Source organism: Lytechinus pictus, chromosome 16 (genome assembly GCF_037042905.1).
Source record: "Lytechinus pictus isolate F3 Inbred chromosome 16, Lp3.0, whole genome shotgun sequence".
Classification (NCBI taxonomy): domain Eukaryota; kingdom Metazoa; phylum Echinodermata; class Echinoidea; order Temnopleuroida; family Toxopneustidae; genus Lytechinus; species Lytechinus pictus.
The window spans coordinates 14,545,837-14,564,070 of record NC_087260.1 but is presented as its reverse complement, the minus strand read 5'-3'; the positions used below and the strand labels follow the sequence as shown (position 1 = coordinate 14,564,070).

At 38.2% G+C, this 18,234-nt stretch overlaps 1 protein-coding gene across 4 annotated transcripts; it reads left to right on the top strand.

Annotated features, from left to right (window-relative positions):
• Positions 1-902: 902 nt before the first annotated feature.
• On the top strand, positions 903-16,494 carry LOC129279413 (uncharacterized). Of its 4 annotated transcripts, XR_010296018.1 has the most exons (16): positions 907-1,073; positions 1,954-2,506; positions 3,196-3,349; positions 4,266-4,438; positions 4,924-5,058; positions 5,691-5,816; positions 6,115-6,309; positions 7,044-7,123; positions 7,618-7,983; positions 8,541-8,734; positions 10,127-10,264; positions 12,094-12,253; positions 12,974-13,037; positions 13,627-14,072; positions 14,296-15,509; positions 15,607-16,494. XR_010296018.1 is itself a non-coding variant. In XM_064111084.1 (14 exons), exons 2-14 carry the CDS (start codon positions 2,004-2,006, stop codon positions 13,919-13,921), a joined length of 2,583 nt encoding a protein of 860 aa, XP_063967154.1. In that variant the 5' UTR covers positions 903-1,073; positions 1,954-2,003; the 3' UTR covers positions 13,922-16,494. The 4 variants fall into 4 exon arrangements, 1 of the variants encoding a protein (XP_063967154.1); XR_010296017.1 differs by having other exon boundaries at positions 14,296-16,494; XR_010296016.1 differs by having other exon boundaries at positions 13,627-15,509.
• The last annotated feature ends 1,740 nt before the right edge of the window (positions 16,495-18,234 follow it).

Below are 18,234 nucleotides of genomic sequence, written 5' to 3'. Positions count from 1 at the left end.
CTTAGGATGTTGTCTGAAACTTCGACAAGTCTGTATAGTTACTGTCGATATGTCGATTAATTAGGCTTATTTGGGGGCATTGAATTACTTTTGATGGGATGTCAAGGCCAAAAACGTTCGTTAAATAGTAATATGCCCATTCTGCTTTGCTAATATTTTACCACTCGTTCGTTGGATGGAACACCCTATCGGCAAATGTTGTTTTTCGTAGGGGTCCATATCAGTTTCACAGCAGTAATGGTAGATGGTATTCAAACACAGTGGCTATTAGTCATTACCTCGTTGGAGTTTATCCAAACGGTTTTCTCTTTCAGCTTTTACCTCGGAATATGATAAAACTGTATTATATATTACGAATTTTGAGTTTTTTTTTTCAATTTTCTCCGAGCGTACACATTAAACGCGCAAAGCGACTTTGATAATTTCCCTATAGATCTACCCCTGGTAGAAAATTTAGCTTCTCTTCTACTAGCCCTTGTATTTAAGATAGGATTATCAAACTTCTCCATTAGCCAATGCAATGATTGATATCTGGCAAGAACAAAAAAGGATATACTCTTAATGCGCCACAAAAAGCCAGCTCAGTGAGCTTCAAGGAGGCCTATGTGATTCCAATTGACGACTCCGGCACGTTTAGCTCTTTATATATTATTATTAGAATTATGGCTCGGCTGGGGTTCGAACCTGAGACTTCTCATTCACAACGTGCCTCTCTGCCAGCCGAACCACCTGGCCTCGAAAGAAGGGGCTCGCCCTGTTTACCAATATTTCAAAAGTAAACAATGCGAAACTACCTGGGGTTGTTCGAACACAAATAATAGACAAAGTGCCCCGCGTTGAATGGAGAAGTCTATAAAATTATCGATTACGTTATGGATCAATGCGCTGTCTTTTCAACCGTTCTTGAACAAAAGACATTTAGTCATCGTCTAAAAGGGGGCAATATTGCAACATGTTCTTCCCCCTGATGGTGTGTTAAGACTGATTTGTTATTGCGACACGGTACACGAAGGGTAAAAACTATGAAGACATGCATGCAGTGGATAAACCCAATCTGACTTTTTAGCTCTGCGGTAAGTTTCTAAAGTTTTCGATTTATCGTTATGCATTATTTATCCATTCCTCTAAACTCTATATGGAAATGTGTGCCGTGTATAAGGAATAAAATGTTCTTTGCCAACAATCGTCATAGTACAAGTCCCGGTTCAATTACATAATCATGGTAATAATTTGGCATTTGTAGGAATTTGACGTGGTAGTATGACAATTTGGATAGAATAGGATTAATTCATTTATGCGCATGGTGCATTTGTGCACTTTGTCTTCGAGTATATTAGGAATGTTTAGCAAAGTTGTGTTATACTAAGGGGAAATCTTGCGAAATCAAAATTGGAAAACCGTGATGAAACAATTTTGGTTGATGACGAAGTACGGAATTATCAGTATTCTAAATATTGATCCAGCATATCTTAAAATTTAAATGATAAAGGTATAACGGTTCTTATTTTATGAAATTACAATATGCACGAGTTATGAACTCATATCCTTTCGAATACAATGCCATAATTAATTTATCACACCCATTGTTGAATTCTTATAAATTATTTTGTATTCATGGTTGGATACTTTCTCTGTAGTTTTATCTACATATTAAAAAAAAAAGACTATTAGCAAACCGAATGGCGTACTAGTAATTCTAAAACGGCGATTCGAGCAGTCACAATTCTTTGCGACATATCGCTCTCATTATAACAAAATGGTGCAGGCCTACTTATGTGTTGATGCAAAATGTGCTCGATAGAATCTAGAAAATAAACAAAATAATTAAAGCAAGTGCCTTTTGGGATGTCACACTTTGACCCGCATGAAAAACTGCGATGATATTTCATGCATCAGCTTCCAAAGTTTATTTATAATCTTGAAAATGCAACCTTCTATGTCTCAATTAAATAGGTGTAGCCTGAAAGAGTCTGTTTGAAGACCACGGCCAACACGATTCCGAGATGGCCAAGGCAGTCGAACACGGGTTGAAGAAGGTCAACGAGATCTATGACCAGGGCGATCTTATGTGCGAGCTCAGCAGGACGACCATCTTGACCCGACAGACCAACGATGACGGCAGCCAAGCCTACGGCAAGATCAACGTCGTCAAAGGCATGCAGTGGAACCCCATCAAGATACCTTCGGATGTTCTTCTGGAGAAGTGCAAGCTCCTTGGGTCGGACCAGGTCGTTGGCGTCGTCTCAGGGAAGAAACTGAGCGTTTACGACACACGTGGGCACCATGTCCGACTGATAGACGTCCAGAAGAAGGGTCGGGTCAAGACCGTGGAGAACATCAACGCCATCGCAGTTATAACGGACAAGATCCTTGTTGCGGAATCGCAGCGTTACAATAACCTGATACATGTTGTGGATTACAATTCTGGAGATGCTGTCATGTCGCTGACCATTGATCAGAAGATTACCGGAATTATTCCCATTCGGACCGGGCTAGTTCTCGTGAGGTAAAGTCAAAATTTTATCCATTTGTATTAAAAATTAGCCATTTCAGCGATGACAATTGAGGAAAATGAAAGGGAAGATAATCAATGTAGAGCTTTGCAATATATCAATTTTTTAATTGGTGGAGGTGCATATATGAAGAAGACATTTACCTAGCTCCGTGGTAAAGAGTTGCCATAATAATTATATCCCAACTTAATTATGAGAATTCTTTTCCCATTGAGCAAATCACATATTTGAATGTGTTTTACATTCATTTCGGCAGAGTCTCCACCTACTTCACTCATTCAGCTTGATTCAATTTCCAACAGAGAGAACAGTTCAAGTTAAACGTGGTTTTGATTTACATGTATAGTCATCTATAGGGATTCAAACTTGATTTCAGATGGAAATATTCAGGAGAGAAACACAACATTTGGAGTGGGATAGTACTTAATTTCTTTTGATAAACCTTGAATAAACTAAAAATCTGAATTCTTTAAGATATCTATTGTGAATTATGCACATGACACGCTAAACAACAATAAGCTTTTCATCCCCAACCAGTATGAAAAGATGGCTTTCATATCTCGCAAACTTGTGGATCTAAGTTTCAACAATTGCAGCAGGTAAAGTTGCCCCAGGCAGTTTCTACCATTTTGTCAATTGCGTGTGAACACAAAGAGATGATTTTGGTTTTATATTTCTATAGGTTGAAAGAGAAGATCCAGGCCGTCGACTACGCGCACTATCCCCGAGTGGACATCACCGAGGTCATCGCCTACGGTCGGACCCTTGTTAACATGTGTGTGAAAGGTGGCAACGACGAGCTCTACGTCATGTTCGTCAAGGGAGTTACATCCAAGGTAATTCGAACTTTGCGCCAACAGATGTCTTTGGAAATTTGTTTGATTTAGTGGGAGAATACTGTAATCGTTTTCAAGAGTAATTTGAAGATATTGACACAGTCCAATGCCATTCGAGTCAATTATGCCCTACACCAGACATGTCAGAAAGTGTTACAGAGAAACCAAACAAATGTCATAATTAACTACCATTAATATTTCAATGGGAATTTGATCTTAATGCATTTGTTTCAAATCTTGATCGATTTCTGATTGAAGTTGTGGTGTGGTACTCCAACGCATTCCTTTAAATTGTCCTTTTATGACCGTCAAAATCCCATATGCATCTCGTTACTTTTCTTTTCTGAACAAAAATGTATTGTTTGATTGATCTCACTTCAGGGGAAGCAGAAAGGGGATACCCCTGGTCGGTATAATACGTAATATAAATTCATAATTCTCAGTTTCAGAGTCCCACTAACCTTTTTTTTTGCACACGCATACATTGGTTCAATAACACCTATACATGCGAGCATCTTCATTCATTTGATGTACGATAAAGAGCAATGAATCAAATTCCTTGCTTTGGGTTTATCTCGTAGTGCTGCGCCAGAGATCGAACTCCCAACTTTCACGTCTAAGGCGTCGTAGGCCACTTGACCACGGCACCTCTACTTATCATTATTACAAGCAACAACAAATAGGGCAAATACGAACACCAATCAAACATGCTATCATTATCACTAAAGTTGAAACTTTTGACGAAATTATTAAAGTCGTAAGAATAAAGACATACGCTTTCATTTTGGTATATTTTGGACATCTTGAAACAAACATGGAGCAAACATTAGTTGTTTTAAATGGCTAATATTTTTAGATTTCAATATCAATGTAAATGAAAGCATACTATTCAAGTCAATCGGTCTGTTTTATCCAGGTTCTTGAAATCCACGTCCTGGATGACAAATACCAAGAACTTCACAGAACAAAGATCACCCACTCCACATCCATCTTGAGTTTAAGGGCGGTGTATACATCACAAGGACCAGGTTATCTGGTCATTCAAATGGGATCCACCATCTTTACTTTCAAATGCTCATTTGGTCATCGGTAAGCACTACCTGTGTGTAATACCTCTACTATACTTAACTTTCCTTTAAATTTCCATTCTTGCTACTCCGAATTCTTTATTTTATTCATATTTGACATGTTTGAGGGCGTCCTCCCGTCCCTAATACCATGAATATCAGGCAATCTACACAGCTCCAGTATTGGCGTTCAAAGATTCATTTGGTCTTCTATCATTTCGATCTTTCTATGTTTTTAATATATCCTCTACTCCCTACTACTTTTACTCTAGTACCAGTACTATACTAAAACTGCTTCCTGTTGCGCAATGATAAAAATATATTGAGGGGGCACAGCTTAATGTGACGAAATAGTCGCAAGCGACCGCAAATAAAAAATACGAACATCTATAATTTAACGATAGACTGACACATTATTGTTAAAATGATATATTTCCAAATATCTTCTTATGTTTCTGCTGTTTCGGACACTTCTAATATACATTTTCGTTTCCTTTTTCCTCACAGGAAAGGACCAGCTAAAGAAAGCGAATTGAAGAGCCCAACAAAAAAGAAATTCTACGCAGAGAGGCAGCTGCCGCCTCCTTCAGTCCCGAAGCCCAGTACCGAGAAGGAAAAATCAGAAGACGCTCAGACCGAAAAGTATGTTCGAAATAATTTTTTTATCAATTGTACACCATCAAAATAACGAGCCTTTAATCTCTCACACCTTTGCTTCATCATAAGATTATAAGCCACTGCCTTCTGGAATCGGTTTGTCCCTGTACAAAGCTTATGGGAATCACAGAATTCAGTAGTCAACAGGTTAAGTTGATAATTGAAATGAATGTTTAATAACAAAGAGAGAAAACCCAATGTAATACCCCCTTCAGAGCTGTGCTTTTACATCTTAACCGAAATAATGATGTAGGCCTATAATGTTATAAATTTGTATTGATAGTATAAGTTCGATGCTCTAATAATTTTCCTTCATTCATTTACCATGAATACAGCACCGAGACTCCTATGGTCAGCATCGAATCCCCAATTTTCCCCATGTATCGTTGTTCACGAGACATTAATACATGGGGGAAATTACTAATTTAGTAGAGGTCCAAGGTACGAGCCCTGGGTCATGTCGTACGGATTGTGGCGTTAAATGTCGACCCAGATGTAAATATTCGTACCTGATTATCACATGTCTGTAAAGACCCAATTAGACCCGACACACTTGAATCGATGTAGCTACTAGTTCCAAGTTGATTTGAGTTGCACCATTTTAATACCATCAACAGGGACAAAGATGATGACGAGTTTGCCGAATCGGCCCCAAATACTCCGACTGTTAAACAGAAGACGTTGGACCTTGGACCGGTCCTCCTCGATTCAAACGACCCGAAGTCAGCTGAAAAAGAAAAGAGGTATGGATAAGATTTTAAATTAGACGATTAAACAATAGTGTAAAATTTCGATTTTGTTCAAGTTCTTACTCCATTTCAGAATATCAATGCATACAGGCTTATCTAGCTACAAAAAAAAATCTATAGGGGCCTACTAATGATTTTCATCTTCGTTCTAATTGTTTTATTGGAAATCTGGATATAATTTCATATATAAGTCGCTTTTCTGATCTTGCAAGATCCGATTAGAAATCAATCGTTATACATGTTATATCAGTAGCAACAAAATAACTTTATCCCTGTAATCATTCAATTACAGCAAGTTACTGGGAGAAACTACCATTGCGTTTGAGAAGACAGAATCGAGAAGGGACAAACCAAATTTAGCAGAGAACCGAAAACCGAGCCCTTCATCACCCAAACCGGTCCGACAGAACATGCAGAATGTGACCACGCCACAGGATAAAACCGAAACGCCATCTATACTGCTTACAGGGAGAGATTCCTTAAAAGGGTTCGTATACCACTCTCTATGCTGACCCAGTCAGCTGCACCGAAGTTGCTAAAATGCATCCTACTCCACATAAGTTTTGTTAAAAGAAGCCATGTGTCATTTTATATTTGAATTTAGATCAGAGTTGCATTTAATGGGAAGTGCCAAAAGATAAACTATTGTTGAGGGAAAGAACTTCGTCGATCCGGCGTTGCACAGAAAGAATTTCCTTTTCAGATTTGTATTTTATCATTTTTTTTATTGCTTGATTTTTTTTTTTTTTTTTTTTTTTTGGGGGGGGGGCGAACCCCAAAACAATATGAATCAAATTTGATCAAGTTAAATACGGCACCATGTCATAATCAAAGCCACATCTTTCCCGAAGGCATTCTGCAAGCAGATTTCCATTACAAATCACCACAGCCACAATAAGACATGATAGACAAAACCAAATGGGGACTGCAGGAAAGCTGCAATGAAAATACATATTCAAATTAAATGATTTCAGTAATTTTTTAAACTGCTTTCGCAAAATTGTTACTGAAACAAATTTAACGAAACAGGCCACTGAGGCTTTGCAACTCGACAACCTGACCCTATATACGTTTGCCAATCCTCACCGAGATATGAAAAATGAAGAAATCACAAAGGTTTATTTTCTCAATTGTATGCTTTTGAGCTTTAAAGTTCAAGAGCAGTAACACAAACGATGGATCCGTTCTTATGTTTAATTGTATTCGTGTCCTTTGACCCAGAAAAATGAGAAATGCCGCTGAGGGAGGGAACAAACCAGATCATGTTCAGCGTGATTCGAACCAGACCTCCAGGCTACCAGGTATGTCTTTTCATTAAACGTGTTAAAGTTATGTGCCTAAGTGAATCTAAACCGTGAACTGTTTCTCATTTTCCACAGATTATTTCATTTTCATTCATACGTTTTTAGATTCAGAATGTAAGACAAAATAATTGTAGCCCTCCATATGTCCTGACGATATCGTATTCTCTTGTTTTGTGTGATGGTAATTGCATCATAATGCTTCGTGCAATCGTGCAAAGTACACACGTAACATGCATACTGCATCCATACACCTACAACTTACACACCCACCCTTAATCTAGGTCTACATGGCCAACTAAATGCAAAGTATACAGCTGCAGTCATCTTCATCAACGTGATCAGCCATAATGCAAGACTGCATATTAATGTAGGGCCTAATTCTTCGATGAAAGTAACGTGAACTTTATTACAGTTGAAGTACAAAATACAGATAATGCAAACTTTGAAGGAATTACAAAATTAAAAGCTTCAGGAACGATATTTATTAACAGATGAGGCAAAAAATACACCAGCCTTTGAGTCCAGCTACATCGGTGAAGAGGGCGGTGTGATACAAAGCAACAAATACGGATTCTCTCTCAGCATACCTCCTGGCGCCATCGCTAAGGGCCAACGCAAATGGATAGGTGTAGGACTATCACGCGAATCACCCACCACTGGAACATCAGCGGGAGGAGTCAGTATCTCGCCCATGATCTGCTCCGAGCCGTCGGGGCTAGAACTGGAGAAGCCTGCGCGGATCAACCTACAGCACTGTCTGAGCTCGTGGTCGAATGATACCCACGTCCGCGTCCACGAACTTGCGGGCGACAGCGATAGACGAGGTGGACCCGGTGGTGGAGAAAAGGAGAAAGAAGGTGATCTTAAAACTTTCTTGTTAATATACTGTTTTGATATTTCATCTGGCGCTCTCACCAATCCAATCACATTTTCCAGGAAATATGTGTGTGCATTCAATAATTGTTAAACTACACGGTATCGAAGCCTTCCGTCTTGTTACTGAATAGGGCCTTTTCGCAAAACGACGCGGAATGAATCCTACAACGCACACATTCCTTTGAAAATCACAAGTCCCAATGAAATCTTTGTCGAGGGACGGTGAATCGAAAACTAGTTACGTCCGTTACTCTGGACAAAAGACTTATTTGCGATTTTGTCAGCTCTGAAACGTAAGACGAAACTGCTATTCCTATTCACCGACCCTCGACCAAGACTTCATTGTGATTTGAGTTGCATTTTTAAAGGAATTGGTGCGTTGTATAATTCAACTCGCGTCCCGATGCGAAAACTGCCTAATGCAACACAAATAACATTTCAATCATCATCAAAATTATTTCATTTTATTTCAATCGACAAACTGATTTCTATTTCATTTCAATCATCTGAAACCGTATTTCCTTAATTCATTCATCAGCAAAATGCTCGATTGGAAAGAATGGTGAGTTAACGCTGGATGTGACGCGACTTGGACGGTATTCGTTGACAGTGATGGGCAGTGAGGTTTACAAGAAGCTCGTCTGTCGTCCCTTCATTCCCAAGAGAATGCCGACCACGAAGAAACCCATCATCAACGTTCTGATCTATGACCTCACAGACGGAATGAAGAAGGTAATGGTGTCCCTTATTATCACGAATGATGGTATGAGCTAGACATAACTTGATATCTCAATATGTTATCGTTATTGCCGAATTATAATGTTGAAGAAACAGTAGATGATAAAATTGATTATGATATGGGTGGTTGATAGTGGCAAAAGTGATTGTGAAACTAATGATGATGATGATGATGATGAAGATGATGAAGATGATGATGATGAAGAAGAAATGAATGGGATAGTGATCAATAGGCATATGATAAAGAAAATGACAATACTTAATGATGGTGGAAATTATTATGATAATGATGGTCTTTTAGATAATAATGACGGTGATAGTGATTGTGCTGACGATGGAAGTGGTAATGATTTTGATGATGACGAAGAAGATGATGGTGATGGTGAAAATGATGATGAAGATGATGATGACGACGCTGATGATGACGATGATGGGCCCGATGATGTTGGTTTACCACTCTGTGTTAGTAGCTTAGATAGAAAACTGTAAGTAGAAGTACAGAAGAAGACTGGTCGATTATGTTAGAAGTGAAGTTGAAGGACGGATGTGGGAGAAGAGGAAGAAAAAGTAAAGGAGAAGAGAACAATGAACGCCTCTAAAAAGTAGTACCTCTTGCATACGATACTACAGGTAAACATCAGAGTTTCACTGTGACGGTGAGGAATTTGATAATTTTACAGCGAAGCGTGTTTGAAGTAGTGGCGTGCACCTTGATACCATTCTACTTCTACAGTTGTAAAATTGAAAGCTAATTAAATTGATTTATTTACGTATTTTTAGCGATGCATATAATGGTTTGTGTGGACTGTGGTTATATAATCGCCTTCATCAGTTGTACAATGGAAAGGAAAATAACAGAACGGTGAATAATAATGATAATAACCGACTGCCTGACAAATCAATTCGCACTTTTTGTTTGTATTCCTTTAATATGCAAACTGAAAACCCATTTCCTACTTTTTTGTATAACTGAAGTGAACGAAATGATTGGTTTTAGACTTGCTGGTGAAGCTGTAAATATGAATAATGGACAGTATGACTTATCATCCTCTTCACCCTCTTTCATCAAATGGTTCTGCACTCCACGTGTGTCTTTCTCGTTCAGACTCTCTTCCATATCAGTTCCATTACGTTTCCTCACGCACACACTCCCACACGCGCATCAACGCAACGTCACACCCTCAACTCCCACACACTCACGCCCACGCTCTTGTGATTTCAACATAAGCTGTATTTGGCATCCTTGTCTTCCAACCGACATAGCCATCAACCGGCATGAATTAAGTACGCACCTACATGTACGCGCATTCCTCGCAAACGTGCAAAATATCTCAACCCGGTCACGATATGGTATATTTACATCTTCTCCCTTGGCTATCCTATTAGATGATGATGGAGGAGATAGAGAAGGAGTCTCCCTACCCAGTCATCCCAGCGCACATAGGAAAGAACTTCATATTCAATCTAAACGGACAAGACGCGCCAGAGATTCAACTCACCTGTCACGCAGTTGGGTACATGGAGGTAAGTTCTGGAATTCTCTTAGATTAATGTCCGAAGGATATTTTATTTTAATTGAAAAAATCTCACTGCTTGTTTTTCCATTCTTTTCCTAATAATAAACCTCCAAATAAGTGCCTATAATTAGTCAGATATTAATAGCCGATAATTATGCCCTACTTTCATCATGTTCATCTTATCGAATTCTATATTTCATAACATTCATGAAATTGTTGATTTTATTATTTAAGGGCTCGATGGAAGATCACTACATTGTGTGATTATGAGCTACCTTCAATAAATATAAGGAAAAGTGACTACTACCAAAATAAAGTCAGGTATAGATAACCATTAAGCGAAGAGATTCGCGATATACTGATACCCAAAGTATTTGGCTACATTACTTGTCAATATAGGTTAAGGACACATCCACGTAAAAATCGTTACGCATTCATCTGAAATGGGTATGTCAGTTATAAAACGGGACAAAAGACTTGACAAATAAATATTTTACTTAAGATCGCACATATTTCATAAAGCGATTCCCTACAGGCCCTCCAATACGCTAATGCTACAGTCCTACCCGCAAAACCGACTCCAGACCGATCAAAGATGTTACGTTATGTCCAATGACAAACCATCGGTCGGTTTGGAGTCGGTGCGACTGAAGCGTTACCCTTAAAGCACTGGCGAATCCAGGGGTTTCGCGCCACCCTCTTTGAGGGGCACAATTAACATTTGTAATGTAAATATGCCGTTAAAACTTAAGTGCCCCCCTTTTGAAAGTGAGGACGAAATGTCTTTTTCTTTTCTTTCTTTTCTTTTTCTTATTTTTTGCTTGTCAAACTTTCTTCAAATGTGCCCCCTCCTTTTGGAAAATCCTTGATCCGCCCCTGCCTTAAATATATCTAAAATCCTGACTTACCCAAGCATGATTCTCTAGAGTTGTCGTCAGCAGATGGAATATGTCTTTATATATTTTTTCGCTAAAAATTGGCAAACTGTTGCACGGCTGAATTATTCCATTTGACCGTTCGACGCTACCGTATCTCCTGGGGAGATATGAATCCAAATAGCGTTAGGAGAAATGTCAAATGCACTGTGATTCAATGTCTTTTATAATAAATATGATATATTTAAAGGTGTTTCACATTTTCTCTTATTTACATTTTCATTTCTATCTTTCTCTTCCTTTTTCTCTTTCTTTCTTTCTTCCTTCCTTTTTTCTCCATTTCTTTCTTTATTTCTTTCTTTCTTTTTTTTTATATTTATTTCTTTCTTTCTCTCTTCCTTTCTTTCTTTCTTCCTTTCTTCCTTCCTTCCTTCCTTCCTTCCTGTCTTTCTTTCTTTCTTTTTCTTTCTTTCTTTCTTTCTTTCTTTCTTTCTTTCTTTCTTTCTTTCTTTCTTTTTTTTTCTTTCTTTCTTTCTTTCTTTTTGATTTCTCCTCTTTTCTAAGTATATTTGGTTTTTACCGTATCTTGGTTTCCCCTTTCTCTCTTCTATTATCTTGTTGTATACCAGTCATCTCCTTTGCACTCTCTTCTCTCTCTCTCTCTCATTCTCTATGGTTTATTCTCCCTTCTCTTATCTTTTTTATCTTATACCAAATCAAACCATTCTCCTCTTTCCTTGTTCCACCCATGAACATTTTATCTGCTCCTATGTCTCCTTGTTTCTCTTAATTTAAACTCCAACTTTTTTATTTTCATTGCTCTATTTTGTTCTCTGTCATTTATTTCTATATTCTCTCTTTATCTGTATCGGTCTCCTATTCTTCTCTCCATCACCTCTTTCTCTCATTCTCTCTCCTAAATCATCCCTTAAAAATATCAAATAAACTTCTTTTTGAAAAGGTGAAATCGCTGTCGGCAAGTGAGCTGATTGAGTTTAAGTCCAATTCAGTGGACTTTCAGGTCGACTGCAGCAATGGACGAGCACAAGACATCACTATAGAGCTTTGTTTTGGCAACAAGAAAATTGACATGATATGTCATGTAGATATTCCCTGCGGCGGTAAGTAAATCAAAATTATCTCTTCACTTGCGCTAATTTATTGTATTACTATTTTTTCCTAGTTATTAGGAAAGCCACCAGATACGGAATTATACTGGTAATGAGTGGCAATGGTATGCATTAAAAACTTGATTTTCTTCCATTTTTTCTCATCTCAAATAGTTTTAAAGGCTGCTTAAACCTTGGAAATAATGAAGTTTCTTTGATCCTCACTACTTCAGATTTAAGATAATTATGGAAATATTTTTAAGCTTCAATATTCAAGGGATTAATAAAAGTGGAGGTCGGCTTTTATCACTGTAGATCAAATTCTAAAATATATTATTCAGGTGTTCCCCAGGGAAGTATTCTCTGCCACCTTTTATTCTTAATTTTTCACATCTTCACATTTCTCTTGGGAAAAAAGTCTGTTTGAATCTTAGAAGGACATGAATAAACAAGAAGACATGAAAATTAATATTAAGAACAAAATTATTAAGACTAGTCACTCACTACTTGATATCAAATAAACCTACCTCAGCAGCGGTATGAAGCTCTAAAGTGTTTAGACTGTTCAAGAATATTTTTCTAGAATGTTTCATGTAAGGTTTTTAGACTTTCAATGCTATCTGTAGTCATGATTTGATTTTTTTTTTCTTGGAAGTAAAATGCTGAAACGATATTTTGAATGAAATAGTAATATTTCTTTTGGGTTGTTTCTTTGTATATATTCTTTTACAGCTCAAGATCAACATAGCGCACCACCGCGATATCAGTCAACAGAGAATGTCTATTCTAGCCCAAGGTATGCCTTGTTTGTCCTATATCTAACAAAAGTAAAAATGGTTTAAGGTACCGGTAGATCATCGTTTGTGAAACATGCGCACAATACTGGCCATATGTGGGTCTTTGCTCCACGGCGCACGACGGATTCAAAAACGTAGAAAATGTATTGTCTAATGCACCTTATGATAAAACCCAACCAAGAAGTCTTTGTCGAAAATTGGCGAATCAAAACAGCAGTTTAGTCCTTGACTCTTGAGAAATGACGTATTTGCGATTTTTCGTCAGCTCCGAAACCTTGCACATAACTGCTGTTCCGGTTCAGCATTTTCGACAAAGGCCTCCAGGAAATGGAGTTTGGGAAGATTTATTCAGGTCGTTGTTCTTATTAATAATTAATGTAACATTTGACCTACGTTGTATTATTATAATTAACTGCATTATGATATTTCATTGTGCTTTCCCCCTTGTTAGGTGTACATGTAGGTTATAAAGTGGAATATATGATTATATAATCAACATATTAAGAGAAACTGAAACCTTTTTGTGTACATGACTAATCTTAATCATGTCAATAAACGAGTTAATACAAACATATTTTATCACCACAGCAAACCTTTGCCACCAGCGGACGTCGGCCACCAAACTGATGTCCCATCCCAGGTCATTCACGATATCGCTAGCGAGGTACCACATAACTACTACATTCCTTTAGGCCTCAAGCTCGGTCTGGAGAAGGCCAAACTGGACTCCATATTGGTAAGCTGTGCCAACGATTCCGAGGAAGCCACCTACAGGGCTTTGGAAGCTTGGAAGAACAGAATCGGAGTGGACAATCGAGAGAGATTGAGAGATATTCTGGTGGCGTCGGATTTGAGGAGGATCGCGGAGAAGTTCCTAAATTGAACAAACTAAGTAATTAAAGATTGGTGGAGAGACATTCTAGTTCTGAGTATTTGAAGGGGGTCGTAGAAAATCTTGAAATGGACATGGTCAGTCTTTCAAGAAAAGTCGAAGCCACCTACCGGGCACTGGAAGCTTGGAAGAATAGGATCGGGTGGACAATCGAGAGAGGTTGAGAGCTATTCTGGGGGCGTCGGATTTGAGGAGGATCGCGGAGAAGTTCCTAAATTGAACAAACTAAGTAATCAAAGATTGGTGGAGAGACATTATAGTTCTGAGTATTTGAAGGGGGTCGTAGAAAATCTTGAAATGGACATGGTCAGTCTTTCAAGAAAAGTCGAAGCCACCTACCGGGCACTGGAAGCTTGGAAGAATAGGATCGGGGTGGACAATCGAGAGAGGTTGAGAGATATTCTGGTGGCGTCGGATTTGAGGAGGATCGCGGAGAAGTTCCTAAATTGAATAAACTAAGTAATTAAAGATTGATGGAGAGACATTCTAGTTCTGAGTATTTAAAAGGGGTCGTAGAAAATCCTGAAATGAACATGCTAAGTCATTCAAGAAAAGTCGAAGCTACCCGCAGATCTCTGGAAGCTTGGAAGAACAGAATCGGGGTTGACAATCAAGAGAGTTTGAGCGGTATTCTGGTGCTGCGGATTTGAACAAGTCATCAAAGAGACGTTCAAAGACATTCTAGTTCCTGTGGATTTAAAGAGGCCTGTATGTGAGTTTTTGAACAGAACCTCTGAAATCATAGAAGATTAATTGACAAGGATCGTGGTGAAGTTATCAAATTAAACAAACTTAGCCATTCATGAGTTCACAGACATTCTTTGGGCTGCGGGTTTGAAAAGGATAGCAGAGAAGTTCCTGAAGAGAAGATTTCGACTTGAGGAAGAACAATGCACATTACCGTGGAAGGCAATGACATTTGAAAGGGTCTTTGAGTGGATGACTGTGACAAATCTAGGATATATTTTTAAAAACTACAGTCATTTTAGAGGGTAGTAGAAGAATTTTTGAACTTGGCCTCTTGACTCTTGAGCCAACAAAATTATTATCATCGTCTTAGTGGGCAATTGCCGTTTCCTATTACATTTAAATCCTTTGGCTTTCATGGCTTTGGACAAATGACGGTCTATGCAAAATACCTATCTATGATAATGGAAAAATCTATGCAAATATGCAATCGTAAACTGGTAAACGGACTATGTTGCTGTAGTAACGAACATTTTTATTTAAAATGATTAAGTAGATTTCTAAATAGAATTTCTTGCCGTTTCGGATCAACAATTTTTTTCTGAATTTTTGATTGTGATTCAAAGGCCCCTTCACCCTCATCATCGAATGGAAGAGCCACTCTAGGATTGAGCCGGCAAAAGAAGTAATATGCATTTGTGAGACTCGCCAGCATGACCAGAGACAATATTGGTGTGTGCAGTTATTCTGAATAATTGTTGTTTTAATGACCATGAGGAATAAAAGCATAATTATGCATACTGATGGATATGTAGATTTGTCTGTCTAGATAGCAAATGAAAATCCAGCTCAATTTGAAATTTGAACAGGTGGGCGTTTCATAAAGCTGTTCGTAAGTTAAGAGCGACTTTAAGAACGACTGATGACCCTTTCTTAGCGCTTAACCATCGCCAGTGAAGATACCATTTACCACAAGAAAGGATCACTAGTCATTCTTAAAGTCGCTCTTAAATTAGGAACAGCTTTATGAAACACCCACCTGATTCAATTGCTGGCATATCGTAGTGATTTGTCTGTATGGCGTTTGTTGCGGCATTTTGTCTTTTGCAGAGTTCCAATTTGCCCTAATTTGTCATTTATACATGTTCACGACATTTCTGGCTTGGTGTTTGTGCCTTGTTATCCAGTTGTAAATCATGTATCATTAACGTACTGACTGGCTGCATTTCAAAGAGATTGGATTTGCGAAATCTGCAATGTGTATATCTGCATATTTTGTTCATATCGTTTGTTGGTGTGTGTGCAATCGAACATCATTTTTGTGTTCAGAATTATTGAATTGTTGTTGTATAAAAATACTCAGATATGCTTTATGAGGAATCGATGTGTTTAATCAAGGATAGTTTTCGGCTTTCTATATTATCATTTGACAGTCGGAGTAAGAACCAGATGAACGTGCAATTAAAGTGTGAATGATTTTAGAAGAGTGGATATGAGTGAAATTTCATTTCAGAGAGCACATTATAGAGACCTCATACTCTTTTCTGTTCTTGTTAGTTGCTGAAGTCAGTGATTCTGGGGGAAAACACCATCTTCGACATGTAGCAAGTTTGAGGGATAGCCCAATGTTGGAGCGATAACAAAACATGAAGTCAATCATGTTGACTCATGGAGAAGACATAATGAGGTTTTAGATTTGATTTGAATATTATTGAAAACTGCCTGTAACTTCTTTTTAATGAAATGGGTACTGCTGCAGGTTTCCAATATCTTATCGAGGTTTAATTATGATTTGCCCAAAACCTGTAAATGTATCAATTGCTGCATTGTTTTGTTTTTTATATCAAATGCTGTAATAAAACTACATTGATCATTGACTGGCATTGTACTCGTCTCTTTCTTAGAGTGTCAACAGGCTTCCTCAAATCAAAAGTAATGTATTTCTTGTATGGGTGCAGATCACTTACGTTATGAATAGTTTACAAGATAATCAATGTTCTTTGACATGAAGTGTTCGCCTTATAGCTGTCTACATATATTGTGAAATTAAAAGATTATTTCCACATAGAAACACACAAGCGCCAAAAATACTACTCTGCACAAGCGTAAACCAACGTTGATTTGAAATAACCTCGTCACAAGAGCTGCCGAATAACGAAAAGAAAAGAGACATTTTTAACTTGATTTTTTTTACGACTTCGGTTGGAAATAACGGTATGAAAAAAACAAAAATATAATCTACTGTCATTTCTCTCCCTTTTTAAACGACAACAACAAAAATGGTAGATGAAAAAGTTTTTGGGTCAATAGCAAATCTATTTAATGAAGGCATAAGAGTGTTGCTTTCCGTAATGAATCTTGCTTAAGAGGGGATAATTTGAAGCAAAAACACGCTTTTGTGAGATATATTTTCCAACATTCCGGCGGTAACGGTGGTTTGGAGCGCACGCAGGTACTATCGAACACGGGAATATGATATCGGTCTTTGCATCTTTTGAGGTTCTGTATTTCGATTCTTTCAATTCAATTTGTCCAAATGATCTCTTCCTCAACCCCCCAAAATGTTTCAATCGATGAATATAGAGGTTTAAGATTTCGATGTCGTGTGGATTAAATCGCCGCTGCGGTGACAGGTTAACATTAAAACAAGTGTCTTTAGATATAATAGATATATTTGATCGAATACGTGGTGATGAGAGAGACAAAGGGAGGGAGTTTTCGGAGGGAGAGAACATAAATAAAATGATATCAGAGAAAGGTGTGTAGTCGGTGTGTTTCTGTGGGTTGGAGAAATTTTGTCGCATGATTGCGACCGCCCCCTTTTATTTAGTGGAATAAAAGAAAATAAGAACGGAGATAAACGAATAAAAATAATAGTCAACCAAATATCAGCAGTATAATGTTTTCAGGAACCACCGAACTATTTTAGAAGTAGAGAGGGAGAGGAGGGAAGGGGGGGGGGGTGTTTCAGGCCCCTAACCTCACCCGCTTTCACGACATCGGTTGGAAATAACGGTATGAAAAAAAACAAAAATATAATCGACTGTCATTTTTTCTCCCTTTTTAAACGACAACAACAAAAATGGTAGATGAAAAAGTTTTTGGGACAATAGCAAATCTATTTAAGGAAGGCATAAGAGTGTTGCTTTCCGTAATGAATCTTGCTTAAGAGGGGATAATTTGAAGCAAAACACGCTTTTGTGAGATATATTTTCCAACATTCCGGCAGACTAAGGAGCTTTCGATTGTCTGCGACTGCAACGTAGTCCTAGTTCACCGGAAGTGGTGACACCGCTCGTTCAGTATCACGTTCGTACATTGATGAAAACAGTTTCGATTTAAGTCGACGTACCCGTACCAGGCCACAGCATATACCAGCGAGATAGCGAGCGGGCCGTGGGCCGATGCTCGGCCGGAGAATCAGGCGTAGCATCACGCTACGAACCAGTGGGGCGACTGTGGATGCAACATTTGCACTCTTGCGCAAAAAACCGAAAAAACACAGTTGTTTGGAAATAGAACATATTACCTATCGGATATGTAGTGTCTGAAAACAGGACACACTAAATGTAATGAAAAAGCTGGTAACAAGCAGTATAATTTGCAGTTTACCAGCC

What these genes read in the sequence shown, in the direction of transcription:
- LOC129279413 (XM_064111084.1), top strand. Translation starts at nt 2,004, where the DNA reads ATGGCCAAGGCAGTCGAACACGGGTTGAAGAAGGTCAACGAGATCTAT. An exon ending in AAATGCTCATTTGGTCATCG is followed by an intron (nt 4,439 to 4,923) that starts GTAAGCACTACC and finishes TTTTCCTCACAG; the next exon opens with GAAAGGACCAGCTAAAGAAA. An exon ending in TCAGCTGAAAAAGAAAAGAG is followed by an intron (nt 5,817 to 6,114) that starts GTATGGATAAGA and finishes ATTCAATTACAG; the next exon opens with CAAGTTACTGGGAGAAACTA.